Source organism: Oncorhynchus kisutch, linkage group LG4 (assembly GCF_002021735.2).
Source record: "Oncorhynchus kisutch isolate 150728-3 linkage group LG4, Okis_V2, whole genome shotgun sequence".
Lineage (NCBI taxonomy): Eukaryota > Metazoa > Chordata > Actinopteri > Salmoniformes > Salmonidae > Oncorhynchus > Oncorhynchus kisutch.
This window is the reverse complement of record NC_034177.2, coordinates 8318479-8336672: the sequence shown is the minus strand read 5'-3', so window position 1 is coordinate 8336672 and position 18194 is coordinate 8318479. Positions and strand designations below refer to the sequence as shown.

Genomic DNA, 18194 nt, shown 5'->3' with positions numbered 1-18194 from the left:
AAACGACTTGTTCCGGTGCGGAGACCAAGCTTTTGATCTCCATTTGGTCAAGCGACCGTATTCTAGCGAGGTTGTTGCACTAATTACCTCGACGTCTGCGGCGTTGCTTGAACGCGGCCACCATCCTTTTGTGGAAGCAGCGCCAGACATGAAAAATATGCATATCGCCGGACCAAAGATGAGAATGGACTGAGTGGTATTGGCAGAGAGGCCTGTCCATTCAATAGGGAATTGGACAATTTCCTCATCACGCAACCTGCCTCCATCCCACCCCACATTATGGAGTCCAGGGTAACTGCAGCAGATGAAGAGCAAGAATTTGGCAAGTACTTTTTATTAATTGTGTAAAATTAACTTAGAAAAGTCATCCGGACACTCTGTCCTAATGTATTAGCCAGACGGCTAGCTAGTTCTAAGTTATATGAATCTAAAGTATCACTACTTAACATTGTCGTCTGCTAGCTGGCTGCTAACAAAACATTGCTAGCCTGTTTTTGTAAACTTTGCTTATCACTCCCACCCAAATGCTTGTAATGACTATGAGCTAGTTGCCGTTGAGTTATTTCACCACAGCTTTACATCGGGGAATGCTAGCTGCTTGCTTACAAAAATCACTGTTCATAGTGAATGTATCCTGTTGCTTATCAATCTCTCCCACACAGACTCTGACAAAGCCATGCGGCAACACCAGCCTCGGGTCGCGTCAGTAGCCCCAACTCTGAGCAGTCTGCCCCTAGTTTCCCTCTCAAGTCCAACCAACTCCTCTCTTGAGTCGAGGTGCTCAGGCCAGCAAAATACCCCTTGCAGGTATAGGACAGTATAACATGTTATTTTACTTGATGTTTTGTTGGTGACGCTAAATTAACTTATGTATGGAATTTTTTTTAAATGGTTGATTTGGCTGACAGTAATCACTTTCTTGTTCACTCCAGGTGGCAGAGCATCCAGAAAGATGCCATATGGGCGGTAACAACACAGCGAAAAGGCTGCAAGGGAGAATATAAAGGAGCTTGGTGAATTCACCATGTGGTCTCAAGAAAGGCAGGTCGAGATGAACTGGCAGCTTGTGTTCAACTTTTCTGCCGTTATGTAGTGTATGCTCAGAAGCGCTAGCCTGATGCACCTGCTCCTCAGCAGGCCCCTGTGCAGAGCCAATCCAGGATGTCACTGCTGCAGGGTCAGGAGCCAGTGTAGCCGATGTGAAATGGCTAGCTAGTTAGCGGCGGTGTGCACTAGTGGCGTATCAATCGGTGACGTCACTTGCTCTGAGACCTTGAAGTAGTGGTTCTCCCTGCCGCGGATTTTGTGGAGCGATGGGTAACGATGCTTCGAGGGTGACTGTTGACGTGTGCAGAGGGTCCCTGGTTCTCGCCCAGGTCGGGGCGAGGGGACAGACGTAAAATCTCTACTGTTACACCAGCGTACAGCAGCAATCCTGTATGGCTTCTGACCACCATCTCGAAGACAATCAAGCCTGGAAACAACAACTTATTATTATTATTATTATTATTACTGCTTGTTTCCCCATTTCACCCTGAACAGAAGAAAGCGGAAGCTGAAACGACTGTGCATGTTATTCTCGTAATGCATTAAAGAAACATGTATATACAGTGCTAGTTGAATGGGTTGTATCCAAACTTAAGTTTCCTCATTTTTTTAAAAACTATTTTCTACGTTGTAGAATAATAGTGAAGACATCAAAACTACGAAATGACACCCATGGAATCATGAAGTAACCCAAAAAAGTGTTTAAAAAATCGAAATATATTTGAGATTCTTCAAAGTAGCCTTGACGACAGCTCTGCACACTCTTGGCATTTTACTAACAAGTTTGACCTTGACTGGTGATCGATGACCCCGTGTTGAATAATACAATCAGTTTATTTGTCACGTGCACCGAATGCAACAGGTGTAGTAGACCTTACAGTGAAACGCTTACTTACAGGCTCTAACCAACAGTGCAAAAAAAAGGTATTGGGTGAACAATAAGTAAAGAAATAAAAACACCAGTAAAAAAGACTGTGAAAAGTAACAGTAGTGAGGCTACATACAGGCACCGGTTAGTCAGGCTGATTGAGGTAGTATGTACATGTAGATGTGGTTAAAGTGACATATATGATGAACAGAGAGTAGCAGTAGTGTAAAAGAGGGGGTGGCAGGACACCTGATAGTCTGTGTGACTGTGCGAGTGGTGGACTTATGACGGGTAAATGGGACCCGACTATGGCACCTACACATTGAGGGAATCCAAGATCAAGTTGCCTGAATCCCCGGGTGGTGTCCTCTGTGCATCTCTGGGTTATCCTTCAACTTGAGCGCAGTAGCAAAGCATAGTGTGCATATATACAAAAGTATGTGGACACCCTTTCAAATGAGTAGATTCAGGTAATTTCAGCCACACTCGTTGCTGGCGGGTGTAAAAAAAATAACTAACACAAAGACGTGCAATCTCCAGAGACACACATTGGCAGTAGAATGGCTTTACTGAAGAGCTCAGTGACGTTCAACGTGGCACTGTCATAGGATGCCACCTTTCCAACAAGTAATTCTGTCAAATTTATGCCCTGCTAAAGCTTCCCCGGTCAACTGTAAGTGCTGTTATTGTGAAGTGGAAACGTCTAGGAGCAACAACGGCTCAGTCGTGAAGTGGTAGGCTACATAAACGTATTCAAATCTTCTGTCGTCGCAACAGTCACTACAATAACTATTAGTCGGGAGCTTCGTGAAATGGGTTTCCGTGGCCGAGCAGCCGCACACAAGCCGAAGATCATCATGCGCAATGCCAAGCATCGGCTGGAGTGGTGTAAAGCTCGCTACCATTGGACTCTGGAGCAGTGGAAACGCATTCTCTGGCGTGATGAATCACACTTTACCATCTGGCAATCTGACGAACAAATCTGGGTTTGGCAGATGCCAGGAGAACGTGCCCTGCCTAAATGCACAGTGCCAACTGTAAAGTTTGGTGGTGGAGGAGGAATAATGGTCTGGGGCTGTTATTCATGGTTCGGGCTAGGCCTCACTAATGCTCTACTGGCTGAATGGAAGCAAGTCCCTGCAGCAATGTTCCAACATCTAGTGGAAAGCCTTCCTAGAAGAGTGGAGGCTGTTATAGCAGCAATGTTCCAACAACTAGTGGAAAGCCTTCCCAGAAGAGTGGAGGCTGTTATAGCTGCAATGTTCCAACAACTAGTGGAAAGCCTTCCCAGAAGATTGGAGGCTGTTATAGCAGCAATGTTCCTACATCTAGTGGAAAGCCTTCCCAGAAGAGTGGAGGCTGTTATAGCAGCAATGTTCCAACATCTAGTGGAAAGCCTTCCCAGAAGAGTGGAGGCTGTTATAGCAGCAAAGGGGGGGACCAACTCCATATTAATGCCCATGATTTTGGTATGAGATGTTCGACGAGCAGGTGTCCACATACTTTTGGTCATGTAGTGTACATCTTGGTGGGTAGAACAGACTTACCTGTAGCCACTCGACTGCACCTGTAGTCAAAATTGCATGTACTTGTCTCTGTATGTACCTCTAAGGCCATGTGTTAATGTTGCTATTCATTATAAAACCCTACCAAACAGGAATGTCAACATTTATACCATCAGCAGCACTTGTTCCCTGGAGAGCACCATGTAGAATCTAAGGTAAAGACAAGTCCGTCAGCCAGTGAGTTTATACGCCTTCTAGGTCATGGGGCTGCGTACGTAAATGCTGCTTCAAGCCCCCCCCCCCCAAACCCCCCCTCGGTACACGACATTCCCCTTGCTTATGTAAATTGAAAGGTTTATGTACGTATTATGTAAATTGAAACTTATAAAAAAATATATGTTATGCACACAAAAAAAACTAAGATGTATATAAACCTAACAAACCTTGCATATCAAGATTCATTTTCAATTTGTTATACTTTTATGGTGCGTATTGTTTTTACATTTACTTTACATTTATTTCAAAATAGAATTTAAATATTATCTTTATATAATGTGAAGAGGGGTTTGTTCTCAGCCCACTTCATTTTATGGATAAAAAAAAAATTCTTCCATGAAAGACAGAAACAAATGAACATTGAAACTTCGTTGCGATGCCTCTGCTTCAACTGTTTCTTATTCAATCTGAATAAGCTCTAAATGTTCCCCCCTGGCTCTCTATCTGTTTGTAAAGGTAAACAATAGCCCTCACAATACCCCTAGAAGACTGCCCTCTGGGCAGGTTTATACTGGGCTGTTTACTTACATAATGGGCACCATCAATTAAGATAGTGGAGGAGCAAAGCTGGTTTTTTTTGTTTTTTTGTCTTGCTTGATGCTTTTGTATTTACCATGCAGGACCATTGTCCCTTTTAGTCGTCTGGTCTTGAATGGTCTTTTTAACATTAACATACCTGATTAACGAGGCTTCTGTTCTGTTTGACATAGTTCATAGTCGGCTGAAGTAGTTTTGTTGACTTTGATTTAGGTGATGATAATGGCTAATAACTCACTCTGCTGATGACATCTGGTTAAAGTGAGGATAATGGCTAACTCACTCTGCTGATGACATCTGGTTAAAGTGAGGATAATGGCTAACTCACTCTGCTGACATCATCTGGTTTAGCGACTGTAGTGCAGCTGTTGAGAAGAGTAGAGAGGCCCATATGCGGTAAACTCCTAGTATAAATAAGGTTTCCCCCATATGCTGTAAACTCTGTCGATCGGCCCTTCAAGGCCCTAATTTGAGCCAGTGGCCCCGTACTACAATGGCTGACCTGGTAAAACAACACATTTCATTGCTTTTGCTCAATAAAATGTTTTATCCTTTTGCTAACTGGTGTGAGGAGTATATAAACATAACAAATACATTGCAGATCATACTTGCAAAGACTAGGCTGCTATAGCGGGTAGGAATGTTGGGCCAGTAACCGAAGGCAGTTAACCCACAGTTCCCCAGGTGACCGAAGGCAGTTAACCCACAGTTCCCCAGGTGACCGAAGGCAGTTAACCCACAGTTCCCCAGGTGACCGAAGGCAGTTAACCCACTGTTCCCCCAGGTGACCGAAGACATGGATGTCGTTTTTTATTTTTTTCAATTTATTTTTTAAAGCAACCCCCCCGCACCTCTAATACAAAGGGGTTGGGTTAAATGCGGAAGACACGTTTCAGTTGATGAAATCTAATTTTATTCGTCACATGCACCAAATACAACAGGTGTACAGTGAAATGCACCGTACAGTGAAATGCTTACTTACAAGCCCCTAACCAACAATGCAGTGAAAAAATAAAAGTAACAAGTGGACACCAAGGAACTTGAAGCTCTCAACCTGCTCCACTGCAGCCCTGTCGATGAGAATGGGGGCGTGCTCGGTCCTCTTTTTCCTGTAGTCTACAATCCTCTCCTTTTGTCTTGATCATGTTGAGGGAGAGGTTGTTGTCCTGGCACCACACGGCCAGGTTTCTGACCTCCTCCCTATAGGCTGTCTCATCGTTGTCGGTGATCAGGCCTACCACTATTGTCATCAGCAGACTTAATGATGGTGTTGGAGTTGTGCCTGGCTATGCAGTCATGAGTGAACAGAGAGTACAGAGAGCACCTCAGCACGCACTTATTGATGAAGCCAATGACTGATGTAGTGTACTCCTCAATGCCATCGGAGGGTTTCTGGAACATATTCTAGTATGTGCAAACAACACAGTCCTGTAGCTTAGCATAAGCTTCATCGGAACACATTTTTACTGACCGAGTCACTGGTACTTCCTGCTTTCATTTTTGCTTGTAAGCAGGAATCAGAAGGATAGAATTATGGTCAGATTTGCCCAAATGGAGGGTGAGGGAGAACTTTAGTATGCGTCTCTGTGGTGTAAAGGTGGTCCAGAGGTTGTTTTTCCCTCTGGTTGCACATTTTAACATGCTGATGGAAATTTGGTCAAACAGATTTAAGTTTCCCTGTATTTATTTAAAGTCCCCGGCTTCTAGAAGCGCCGCCTCATTCAGTGAGTTCTTAGTGCCAACCTGGCTCTGTGGTGGAATGTAGACGGCTACGAAAAATACAGATATAAACTCTCTAGGTAGATATTGTGGTCTACAGCTTATCATGAGATATTCTACCTCAGGTGAGCAAAACCTTGAAACTTCCTTAGTGTACCAGCTGTTATTTACAAAAATGCATTGTCCGCCACCCCTTGTCTTAAAAGACGCCGCTGTGCTATCTAGCCGATACAGTGTATAACCAGCCAGTTGTATGTTGATAGTGTTGTCGTTCAGCCACGACTCCGTGAAGCATAAGATATTACAGTTTTGAATGTCCCGTTGGTAGATTAATCTTCTGCGTAGGTCATCGATTTTATTGTTCAAAGATTGCACGTTTGCTAGCAGAATAGAAGGAATTGGGGGTTTATTCGATGGCCTACGAATTCTCAGAAGGCAGCCCGCAATCTGGCCCCTTTTTCTCCGCCTTCTCTTTACGCAAATGATGGGAATCTGGGCCTGTTCCTGAGAAAGCAGTATACCATTCAGGCTGAGCTCGTCAGACTTGTTAAAGGAAAAAAAGGATTCTGCCAGTCCATGGTGTTTAATCGCAGTTCTGATGTCCAGAAGTTATTTTTGGTCATAAGTGACGGTAGCGGCAACATTATGTACAAAAGAATTTACAAACAATGCAAAGAAAGAAACAACAAAAAAAACACAATTTGTTAGGAATACGTAAAACGTCAGCCTTGTTCTCCGGCTCCGTCTTGTTGCATTCGTACAAGTGACTGGGTGTATCGCCCTTTCCCTATCATACACCCTAGGTTTCACGCTTCATTCTCTCTCTTGTGCCTTGTATCTCCCCGTAGTTGCAACACGATCACACCAGATAAGACTTCAGTATTCAATGTTTGTCCCTCGTCCCCAGGACATTGGATGGTGCCTTTTTTAATACCGTCCACTAGGTGCAACTTAACTGTCATTTAATTTTTTTATGCTTAACCGTGAAGTTATTTTCTGTTTTAACAACTTTAACCATTTACCTACTTTCACTTTCACCCACAGATGTTTATCCCACTGGACAAACATTGAATACCGAAGTGAAGATCTTGTTGAAGTGAAGATCTTGTTGAAGTGAAGATCTTGTTGAAGTGAAGATCTTGTTGAAGTGAAGATCTTGTTGAAGTGAAGATCTTGTTGAAGTGAAGATCTTGTTGAAGTGAAGATCTTGTTGAAGTGAAGATCTTGTTGAAGTGAAGATCTTGTTGAAGTGAAGATCTTGTTGAAGTGAAGATCTTGTTGAAGTGAAGATCTTGTTGAAGTGAAGATCTTGTTGAAGTGAAGATCTTGTTGAAGTGAAGATCTTGTAGTCAAGCCGACCATTGTCAAACCGCAAATTGCTGTTTCATCCATGGCAATGATGTTGGGTATTTTTTCTCTCATCTGTTGCTCAACCTTTACAGTACACACTGAAGTTAACTCGTAAACAATTTAATTTAGACCCGTGTTTATTTGCTGACACGTGTGCCAGCTATTAAAAGGGACAGGCGGCTATTTGAGAGACTGCGTCAGTCAGTAATCTCTTAACCCCTCCCTCCTCCTCCTCCATTGGCCGAGGGGTTGAAGTATGATTTGTTCAGCTGCCGTCGCCTGGTGTGGTGTTTTGTATGGTTTTACAGAGCGAAGTGTGCCTGTGCATCTTTCCCCTGTTGAAGAACTAATTCGATTTTTCATCTCTGAAAGCATGTGTTCTCTGTTTTTGTGTCCCTGGTATCCCGTCAGCACCCCTGACCCAAATGTGGGGGTGTTGTGGTTCTGCCGATTCCCCGTCGGGAGTGAGGTGACTTGGATATTTGGGTTTGCGTCGCGGGGGTGATACACGTGTGGGTGCGTTGTGTTGGGGGTCTGGGGGGGGGGGGGGGGTGACTGGAATGTCTGCTGTTGTGTTCCTGGAGGGGGGGGGCACACGCACGTGCACTGTTGTGGTCAGAACAGGTCCTTGTTGTGTGTGGCACACAGAGCAAGCCATGTCTCTTTTATATAAACGGCCCATAGGTCCCCTCCCTTAATGAAATGTACCGGCCGCCTTGTTTCCCTTTAGATTTGGCTGCCAATGTCTCCCCTCCTGTTAACCACTCCCTGTCCATCATCCTTCCCCAGCTCCTATTGGGACATGGCCGACTGCTGTCCATGTGTTATGGATAAACGCATTCCATACTCAGCCATTGGGCATTCTGTTTCCTCCTTTTGTCCTGGATGTGTTAATTGGTCGGTTCAAAGGGGGGGGGGAGAATGTGCTGTTCTCTCCTTGTTTATCAACCAGTCAGATTTAAATGAACTCAGGCCCCTGCGTGGAATGCGGTCACTTCATTTAGCTGTCTCGCGTTGTTATCATGGACCTGTTGGCATTGCATTCCTCTCAGTCCCCTGGTCTGTATAGCTGTAGTATGCATAGCCAACATAAAGCCCAATGCATACCAAACATGTTTACAGTAGGTAATCACAGCAAGGTGTATGGCTCCCCAGTTGTCCACTGTTGACTAGAGACACTGGGAAAGGTAAAACGATCCACATTTTCACTATTTTTCCATATTTTGATACCTGATTTTTGATTAGTTGGATGTTTGCATTTTGAAACATAGCCACAGAAGACTGGAGGGTAAGAACCTTGGTGATATGAGGAAAGTTGTTGGATATTTGATTTGTTTAATTCAGGGGTTCCCAAACTTTTTGTTGTTGTTGTCCTGCGGCCCCATTTTGATAGCAAAATGTTTCTGTGACCCCCAACCATGTACAAAAAAACTAAGTTATGTAAATTAACGGCCAAAGTTTACTTTTTTACAATTTGGGCTGTGAGTCTATTAAAAATCAGTCGGACAATATTGTCAATCTCAAGATGGTTTGAAGTGACTGATGCATCATAAAAGGTATTGGGAGATTCAGAAGATCATTTAGACAATGTTGTGTGATCTTCTGTGTAGAAAATAACATATGAATGCTATTTCAGTGTCTGGTCTTGTTCTAACAGCGTGCAGACATAATAGAGGGAAGCAGAATGTACAGTTGAAGTTGGAAGTTTACATACACTTAGGTTAGAGTCATTAAAACTCGTTTCTCAACCACTCCACAAATTTCTTGTTTAACAAACTATAGTTTTGGTATGTCGGTTAGGACATCTACTTTGTGCATGACACAAGTAATTTTTCCAACAATTGTTTACAGACAGATTAGTTAACTTATAATTCACTGTATCTCAATTCCAGTGGGTCAGAAGTTTACATGCACTAAGTTGACTGTGTCTTTAAACAGCTTGGAAAATTCCAGAAAAGGATGTCATGGCTTTAGAAGCTTCTGTTAAGCTAATTGACATCATTTGAGTCTGTGGATGTATTTCAAGGCCAACCTTCAAACTCAGTGCCTCTTCGCTTGACATCATGAGAAAATCAAAAGAAATCAGCCAAGACCTCAGAAAAAGAATTGGTTCATCCTTGGGAGCAATTTCCAAATGGCTGAAGGTACCACGTTCATCTGTACAAACAATAGTACGCAAGTATAAACACCATGGGACCACACAGCCGTCATACTGCTCAGGAAGGAGACGCGTTCTGTCTCCTAGAGATAAACGTACTTTGGTGCAAATCAATCCCAGAACAACAGCAAAGGACCTTGTGAAAATGCTGGAGGAAACCGGTACAAAAGTATCTATATCCACAGTAAAACGAGTCCTATACCGACATAACCTGAAAGGCCGCTCAGCAAGGAAGAAGCCACTGCTCCAAAACAGACATAAAAAAATACTACGGTTTGCAAATGCACATGGGGACAAAGATCGTACTTTTTGGAAATGGAACTGTTTGGGCATAATGACCATTTTTATGTTTGGAGGGAAAAGGGGGAGGCTTGTAAGCCGAAGATCACCATCCCAACCGTGAAGCATGGGGGTGGCAGCATCATGTTGTGGAGGTGCTTTGCTGCAGGAGGGACTGGTGCATGCCACAAAATAGATGGCTTCGTGAGGAAGGAAAATAATGTGGATATATTGAAGCAACATTTCAAGACATCCGTCAGGAAGTTAAAGCTTGGTCGCAAATGTGTCTTCCAAATGACCCCAAGCATACTTTATAAAGTTGTGTCAAAATGGTTTAAGGACAACTAAGTCAAGGTATTGGAGTGGCCATCACAAAGCCCTGACCTCAATCACATAGAACATTTGTGGGCAGAACTGAAAAAGGAGGCCTACAAACTTGACTCAGTTACCACCAGCTCTGTCAGGACTAGTGGGCCAAAATTCACCCAACTTATTGTGGGGAGCTTGTGGACGGCTACCAGAAACGTTTGACCCAAGTTAAACAATTTAAAGACAATGCTACCAAGTACTAATTGAGTATATGTAAACTTCTGACCCACTGGGAAAGTGATGAGACATAATAGCTGAAATAAATCATTCTCTCTGCTATTATTCTGACATTTCACATTCTTAAAATAAAGTGGTGATCCTAACTGACCTAAGACAGAGTTTTTACTAGGATTAAATGTCAGGAATTGTGAAACTGAGTTTAAATGTAATTGGCTAAGGTGTATGTAAACTTCTGACCCTAACTGTATGTACGTGTTCCTGGGAGTTTTCTCTCTGTGATAATGTCATAATATTTTGTAGCTTAAACCATTGAAAAGAGACAAATTTATAGGAAGAAAACAGAAACCTCTGTTTACAACCACATCTAGCGGCTACCGGAGGTTTGGAACTCCCATCTCAAATTACTCAATTACCCAACCAGGAAATGTCGGAGGGATTTCTGCATTACACCTTAAAAAAAAATAAAAAAAAGTGATACGAATTGAACATGTAGTCATTAACAAGACCTTGAATGTTTTTTTTTACAAATAACATGTTCTTTGCTCAAAGCATTAGGGGTCATATTAGTGTGTAGCCCAAACTGTTCAGATACTACAGACAGAACTTGGCAGATCGGCCTATACCGACTTCAGACACGTCCCAAGACACTTGTGGGGGTTGTAGAGCGAAACGGAGAACGCCATCGTGTTCGAGAGAGTCATCTTTCTGTAAAGGGGTCATTAAAGTTTGGGGTCATAACCGTTCGGACGCTACAGACTATTTTGTGAGAAGACTGATTTTCGCCATGTCTCATGGTCTGACAAATACCGCTCTAGCTCTGTCACCTTTCACCTCAGAAGTAGAAGTGCAAAGAAACAGATCTAGCTTAAATTGATTAGATTTCTTTAAAAAATACGTGTGTATATATATATATTTCCGCAGGGGCGTGGACATTGATCTTAGGGGGTATTAAGTCAAGTTTAGGAGAAGGAAATGATCAGGCCCACACAACCTGAAAATAGTATCTCCCTGAAATACCATATTGATATTTGATAACCATAGTTATTCAAAAGTGATATAATTTGGGTTTGATACAAATCAAACATGCACATACTTGAGAGATTTATTATTATTATTTTTTTTCTTCACCTTTTCTTTATCCAGGTAAACTAGTTGATAACAAGTTCCCATTTTACAACTGCGACCTGGCCAAGATAAAGCAAAGCATGAGTAAATTTAAGTTGATTGATAAAGGTGTGGTTTAACACATGCAGTATGAGATTATGTTTTGCAACAGCAGTAAGTAAATATGATTTATATAAACCTGTCACTGAGTAGACAAATTAGACTGTAGACGCAACAAACTCCTCCCCTAACATTCTTCCAGGCAAGTCCCATGTGACGTAAAAGGCTTTTAAAGACTGGAGACACTCATTCCCATCAAAACACTGAAAGTATTACCTTCGAGTCAGCGAGAGAACGTGGACTCTTCTTCAACTCTTTTCTGAGAGTTGTAATTTGGGAAGTTTTGGTCATCATGCGTTGCGAAATGAGCTACACTCTTCCCTACTCGCCAGGATCCTCACCCACAAATTCAGGACGTGTGGTTCGTTACAGAGCACGATGCAGGTAATAGTGTTGAGTATTTGGAGGCTATTCCCTCATCATTGTGCAGCTGTCTTTACTATTGTATTTAGACGCATCATCTATGCAGGATTTTTTTTTAAACAAAAAAACTTGCTTGTGCTCTTGCTCTATATATTGTCAGTTAGAAGGACATAGTTGCGAGTGTACCCTGGATAATAGTTGCTGTGTCTGCTTGTTGGTACCTCTTATCTTCACGGCGTTGTTAGCAATTGTATAAAGTTTGAGAGCCACAGTGATTTAAGTGCTTTGGCGACTTTGTAGCATTTAGTAGCTTCAATGTGGTGTGTTGACTGGGCAGTTGTGATTGTCTCTGCACGTGCTCTCGTCGTCTTGTTGAGCTGCAGTCGGTCATGTAGGCTACATAGCCTTAGGGGTACAGTGCTCCCTCTCTGCACGTCCTCTCGTCGCCTTGTCTCTCTGCACGTGCTCTCGTCGTCTTGTTGAGCTGCAGTCGGTCATGTAGGCTACATAGCCTTAGGGGTACAGTGCTCCCTCTCTGCACGTCCTCTCGTCGCCTTGCTGAGCTGCAGCGAGTCACGTAGTCTACATAGCCGTGGGGATTCAGTGGTCGTAGACCATTGATCGATGACTTGTTTACATTGAATGGAGGAGCCAAAGACATTCATGGCGTAATCAGGACCTAATTTGAAAATGATCTTGTCAACCGTTTGGCGAATTGTTAAATTGCGCGCCAGCATAATTTTAGGCAACAGTTGAATTATGATATGCCGACACACGCTCTCACGCAACCTCTCTCACACACACACACATGTATCACATGTAGACAGTTATCCTATGCCGACGGTGCGCTAGAAGTCCTACCTGTAAAGGGACATTTTTAATACATATGAACATAGATCAGCAAATGAATGTTCTGTATCCTGTTCATGTTTTGAAGTATAGCGAGGAAACCTAAAACTTTCACTGTTATTTGGAGCAGAATAGCATGGATCGTATAGTTTCACCTCACACATGCATATGGAGGAATAATAAAATTAATTTTATTCCACAGGATCAGTAAAAGATTTAAAATAGACAATTACAGACCTGGACAATATATTGTCTTGCCAGTGCACCTTCTAGCGGCGCGTTGCGCGAAAGCGCCTTTGTTCAGATGGGGCGGTGTAGTCAGTGGACGAGAGGCATCGACCGGGCGTTGCTAAAAGGATCAGAAACGCAACATTTTGGAGGGTTAAATAGAGATTTGTGAGATAATTTAATGTGTCTACGAGACGTTGGCCACTGAACGACGTGAGTATAATGCATTTTCTACAATGGTAATACGCTAAACGGAGCGAGCGAGGGAGGAGAAGTGGTGGTAACCGCCATAAAAGGGCACACAGTATGCTGTGTGTCGCCTAGACGACAAAACATTGAGAAAACAAATACTATCCTCAAATCAATGTCGAGACAAAAGCATGTCAAAACAACATGATATTTATATACATCTGACATAATTATTTGGAGCATGGTGTTTAAAACGTTTTTTTCACGTCACACGGTGTTGTGACCAATGCGCAGTTTTTACACGTGCATCAACATGAAATGCGCCTTTTGTGAGCTATGCATTATAAACGTTAATGTTTTCAAATAACGGGACCAGTTCTGTTTTGTATGCCTTGTTATTCTTTCGCTAGAATGCAGCGACCAGTTGCCCACGCATTTTTATATTCTACAGTATAACAATTTTATGCAAATGTGCTTATTCCCTTATCCTTAGGATATGTTTACACTTGATTAGATATCATATTGTAGTAAATGTGCAGCTGAAATGCATCATGTGCGGCTCACTTTGGCCCTGGGCCTATTGGAAGTGCACAGTATCATGAAACGATGACTTTCCACACAATGGAGCGTCATTTTGCATAGCCCTTCCAGCACTGTGCTATAAGGGTTCTGTGCTATAAACCTAATCCCCCCCCCAACATCTGTGCTGCTTAAACCCCTTAATGTTCAACTAGCCTAAATCCCAATTGCATATAGCCTGTTTTTTAAAACAGTATTAAGAGGCAAGCCGCATTCTTCTACATGCTGGAAAAGCAACCGATGTCAAATGTGTTTAAAAAAAAAACTGGATTGTGCCTAAATCCCTGCATGGGGAAACAGAAACATACATTGGAATGTGTAGTAGAGGATTGATGATTCTCTTCAAAGCAATTCGGGCGGCGGGGGGGCTTTTTCCTCATTCCTTCGGTATGTTGACATTATTTTCTCTCTGACTCTTTCTCCACAGTTCTTCTGGAGCCAGTGTTGTAGCCATCGATAACAAGATCGAGCAAGCGATGGTGAGTGCATCTCTAGTTCTGCACTTTTCTACCCACAAGCTAGGCACTACTAACGTATTGAAAAGCTGATGGCGATGCCTTTTGACCTGAAATCAGTGGTAAGCTTGACATGGTAGTATCTCTGTCTTGCTAGCCCTCTGACCCCTCCCATGACATGGTAGTATCTCTGTCTTGCTAGCCCTCTGACCACTCCCATGACATGGTAGTATCTCTGTCTTGCTAGTCCTCTGACCCCTCCCATGACATGGTAGTATCTCTGTCTTGCTAGCCCTCTGATGTAATCCCTCCCATGATATGGTAGTATCTCTGTCTTGCTAGCACTCTGATGTAATCCCTCCCATGTTATGGTAGTATCTCTCTTGCTGGCCCTCTGACCCCTCACATCGTATGACATGGTAGTATCGGTCTTGCTGGCCCTCTGACCCCTCACATCGTATGACATGGTAGTATCGGTCTTGCTGGCCCTCTGACCCCTCACATCGTATGACATGGTAGTATCTCTGTCTTGCTGGCCCTCTGACCCCTCACATCGTATGACATGGTAGTATCTCTCTTGCTAGCCCTCTGACCCCTCACATCATATGACATGGTAGTATTGGTCTTGCTAGCCCCCTGACATCATATGACATGGTAGTATCGGTCTTGCTGGCCCTCTGACCCCTCACATCGTATGACATGGTAGTATCGGTCTTGCTGGCCCTCTGACCCCTCACATCGTATGACATGGTAGTATCTCTCTTGCTGGCCCTCTGACCCCTCACATCGTATGACATGGTAGTATCTCTCTTGCTAGCCCTCTGACCCCTCACATCATATGACATGGTAGTATCGGTCTTGCTGGCCCTCTGACCCCTCACATCATATGACATGGTAGTATCGGTCTTGCTGGCCCTCTGACCCCTCACATCGTATGACATGGTAGTAGCTCTGTCTTGCTAGCCCTCTGAGCCCTCACAGCTCTGTAGTGTTATGCTCCTGAGTTGTTGTACTAACGCTCTCCCCCTCTCTCTTTCTCCTCAGGACCTAGTGAAGAGCCACCTGATGTATGCGGTGAGGGAGGAGGTGGAGGTTCTGAAGGAGCAGATCAAGGAGCTGTATGAGAGGAACTCTCAGCTGGAGCGGGAGAACGCTGTGCTCAAGTCCCTGGCCAACACTGATCAGCTCACCCAGCTGTCGTCCACCCAAATCAGCCCGGCCGGCAGCACCTCCCCGCCTCAGCAGCAACCCCCTGCCAATACCAAACCCCACTTGGAGGGTGCAGCCCAGGCTCTCAGCCTGCTCCAGCAGCCCAACGTCACCTCAGCGTGATCACCTGCCTCCGTAAAACACCTCCCTGAAATACGCGAGGAGTCCCCAAACAACCAACTAACCAACCATAACATAATCAACACTTGATTATGTTTTTTTTGAGAAGCAAAATTGGCCTTTGTTTGCCACCGTTGTCTTTTTGAGTGGCGTTGAAGAGCCATGCTTCAGTGTGCTGCTGCTGTCGTCGGGCCTTCCCAGTATTAGACCACCATCATCCTGTGAAAGCATTGTTTTGTCCGGGCGTCCCGTGTTCAGTCGAAGGGGAACTGGCCAGGGGCGAGTACATCGCAGCCTGTGTCCCCACGCAGGGGAGAGAGGTGATGGGCTGTATTGTGGCGGGATAACTGGAGGTGGTCCAAAGGGCCCCAAAAATCAACACTGGGCCGTTGGTGGTGAGTGGAAAAGAACAGGGGGGAATGAGAGGGACAAAGAGACTGAGGTGGGGAAGAGGATTCTCACCCTACCATAAGAGGAATATGTCTCTCACCGTGAGAAGAGTGAGACTAGTTTTCCCAGAGGCACCACACTTTGACCCAAGTAAAAAATAAACATACCTTCATTAGTTCAGTTTTACTGTTTGCATTTATTTATTTTGGGGCTGCTATTTTCATAATGTAAATGAACAATGTAACAGAAATACTTATATTTAAAAACAAAAAAAAGAGGAGAAGAAAACAAAGTTTCTGTTTATGATTATTGGTCAGACATTTTTGGTAGTCTAATGCAACAAGTAGTTCCGTACAGGCAATAGGTTCTTTAAAATGGCAATTTCCTATGGCATAGCACCGCTAACACTAAAAGGCAGTTCATTTAAATGAGATGAAATCCAGGTTGAATGTACATTTTTGTAGAGAGTGTAAAGTATTGAGAGCGTAGAGGGTTTGTACAGGTGAACACCAGTTCTTCAAATATATATATATTCTTCAATGAATTTTCGGTGGTTATATTTTGATGAAGAACACTGTTCATTTCCTTTGCGATAGTTTCTTTTTGGGGGAAAAAAAATGTAGAGAATTGCCATACTTCCCCAACCTTTTTGAAAGTTATTTTGCGCATATTTAATTTCTAGGCTGGGGGTATTAAAAAAAAAAAAAAAAAGCTGTGAAATTGTTCAACCTACTTTGTAACCAAAGACGCAAAGCTGTGTAATTCCTATATATTTTTGAATGCACACTTCTATGTAAAAAATTTTTTTTTTTTACACTTCCTCCTTCACATCAATTTTTTTTTTGGGGAGATGCTGTTTAGCATGTTCTGCATGATCTATAATCAAACCACTTTCTTACCTCATGTTTTTATCCAACGCTCTTATTGTAACGTATAGTTAGTTATTCAGTCTGAACGATGGGTAATGGACAGGGGGGGAATGAGGGATTAAGAGGAAGGGAGAGTCAGAAGCTCACATTAGCAGAAAATGAAGTTTGACCCATCTTTTTGTTCATGTAAACAGTGTTTATTTTTTATTTTTATTTTTTATTTTTTTTTATTTCATATGCAGACAAAATTTTGTTACGTTTTAATGTATGTGATGAATGCAAACATTTAGATTCTGATTGTAGTTTACCGATCTGTACTTCAATAAACAAAGGTTCTAACTTAACGGAAACTTTGTACACATTTCACAACTCCAGCTTGAACCCGGTAAATTCTTGTATGAGCATATTATGGTATGTCCTGTCTGTGTTACATGTATTTTGTGCCTCCTGCACCATCGCCGGTTGTCTGGCGACCTGGTTTATTCTTTGTGGCTTATAATTGTACAATCGGTCATCTTTAGCAGGATGAATTTAGATTTCAACTTCAGTTGTTTATTTTTTTTGAAGGAGATGCTGTGCACATGCCAGGTGTACTGTATGAAAGTGATTTATCACTGAGCCTTGGAGAAAATATCTTAACAATGCCCTTGTAATGTGTTGTTCTGACGGTTTCAGTTTTCAGTAAAAAAATAAATGGCTGTTTTATTAAGAATGTCAATGTCTCGCCCAGTGCATTTCAAATAATTTTTTTAATCTTCCAATGAATGACTAATGATCAGCTTAGCTTGATTTTAAGCTGGTTGACGTACAAGTACGAAACATACAGTGTCCAGGGTATATAGCTGTCAACTATCTCACCTCTGTCTCTGCTTGATGTACTTCACTCTAGGATCAACAAGGACACAGGTTGCTGTATAATCTTACTTTGAATTGACACTAACACTAGACTAGGATATATTTGATTATATAGGTGTGATGATCTAACACTAGGATATATTTGATTACTTAGGTGTGATCTGACACTAACACTAGGATATATTTGATTACTTAGGTGTGATAATCTCTTGTTTCGCAGCAAGGTTTATTTGTGTGTGTTGACTTAGATTCTGAACTAGGATCCTGATTGAGCAAAATAAGACAAATGTCTGGTCTTGCACACACGTCGAAATATGGTGAAGTTGACACTAAAAGCAGAATAGGAAAGTGCCCAGAAGGGTTCATGCCTGCTTCCAATGTACACTACATAACCAAGACCATCTCATACCAAAATCATGGGCAGTAATATGGAGTTGTCCCCCCCCCCCCCCCCCCCCCCCTTTGTTTTAACAGTCTCCACTCTTCTGGGAAGGGTTTCCACTAGACGTTGGAGTGTTTCTGCAGTTCATCCCAAAGGTGTTCAATGGAGTGGAGTTCAGGTCTCTGTTCAGGCCA

General features: G+C 42.9%; 1 protein-coding gene across 1 annotated transcript in view; it reads left to right on the top strand.

Moving 5' to 3' along the window:
* Nucleotides 1-17481, top strand: part of LOC109881285 (TSC22 domain family protein 2-like) — a 46432-nt gene extending 28951 nt beyond the window's left edge. Inside the window, exons 2-3 of the mRNA XM_020473442.2 lie at nucleotides 14148-14199; nucleotides 15220-17481. Coding sequence (XP_020329031.1) covers nucleotides 14148-14199; nucleotides 15220-15507 — 340 coding nt within the window. The 3' untranslated portion in view covers nucleotides 15508-17481. The remainder of the gene's footprint in view (nucleotides 1-14147; nucleotides 14200-15219) is intronic.
* The last annotated feature ends 713 nt before the right edge of the window (nucleotides 17482-18194 follow it).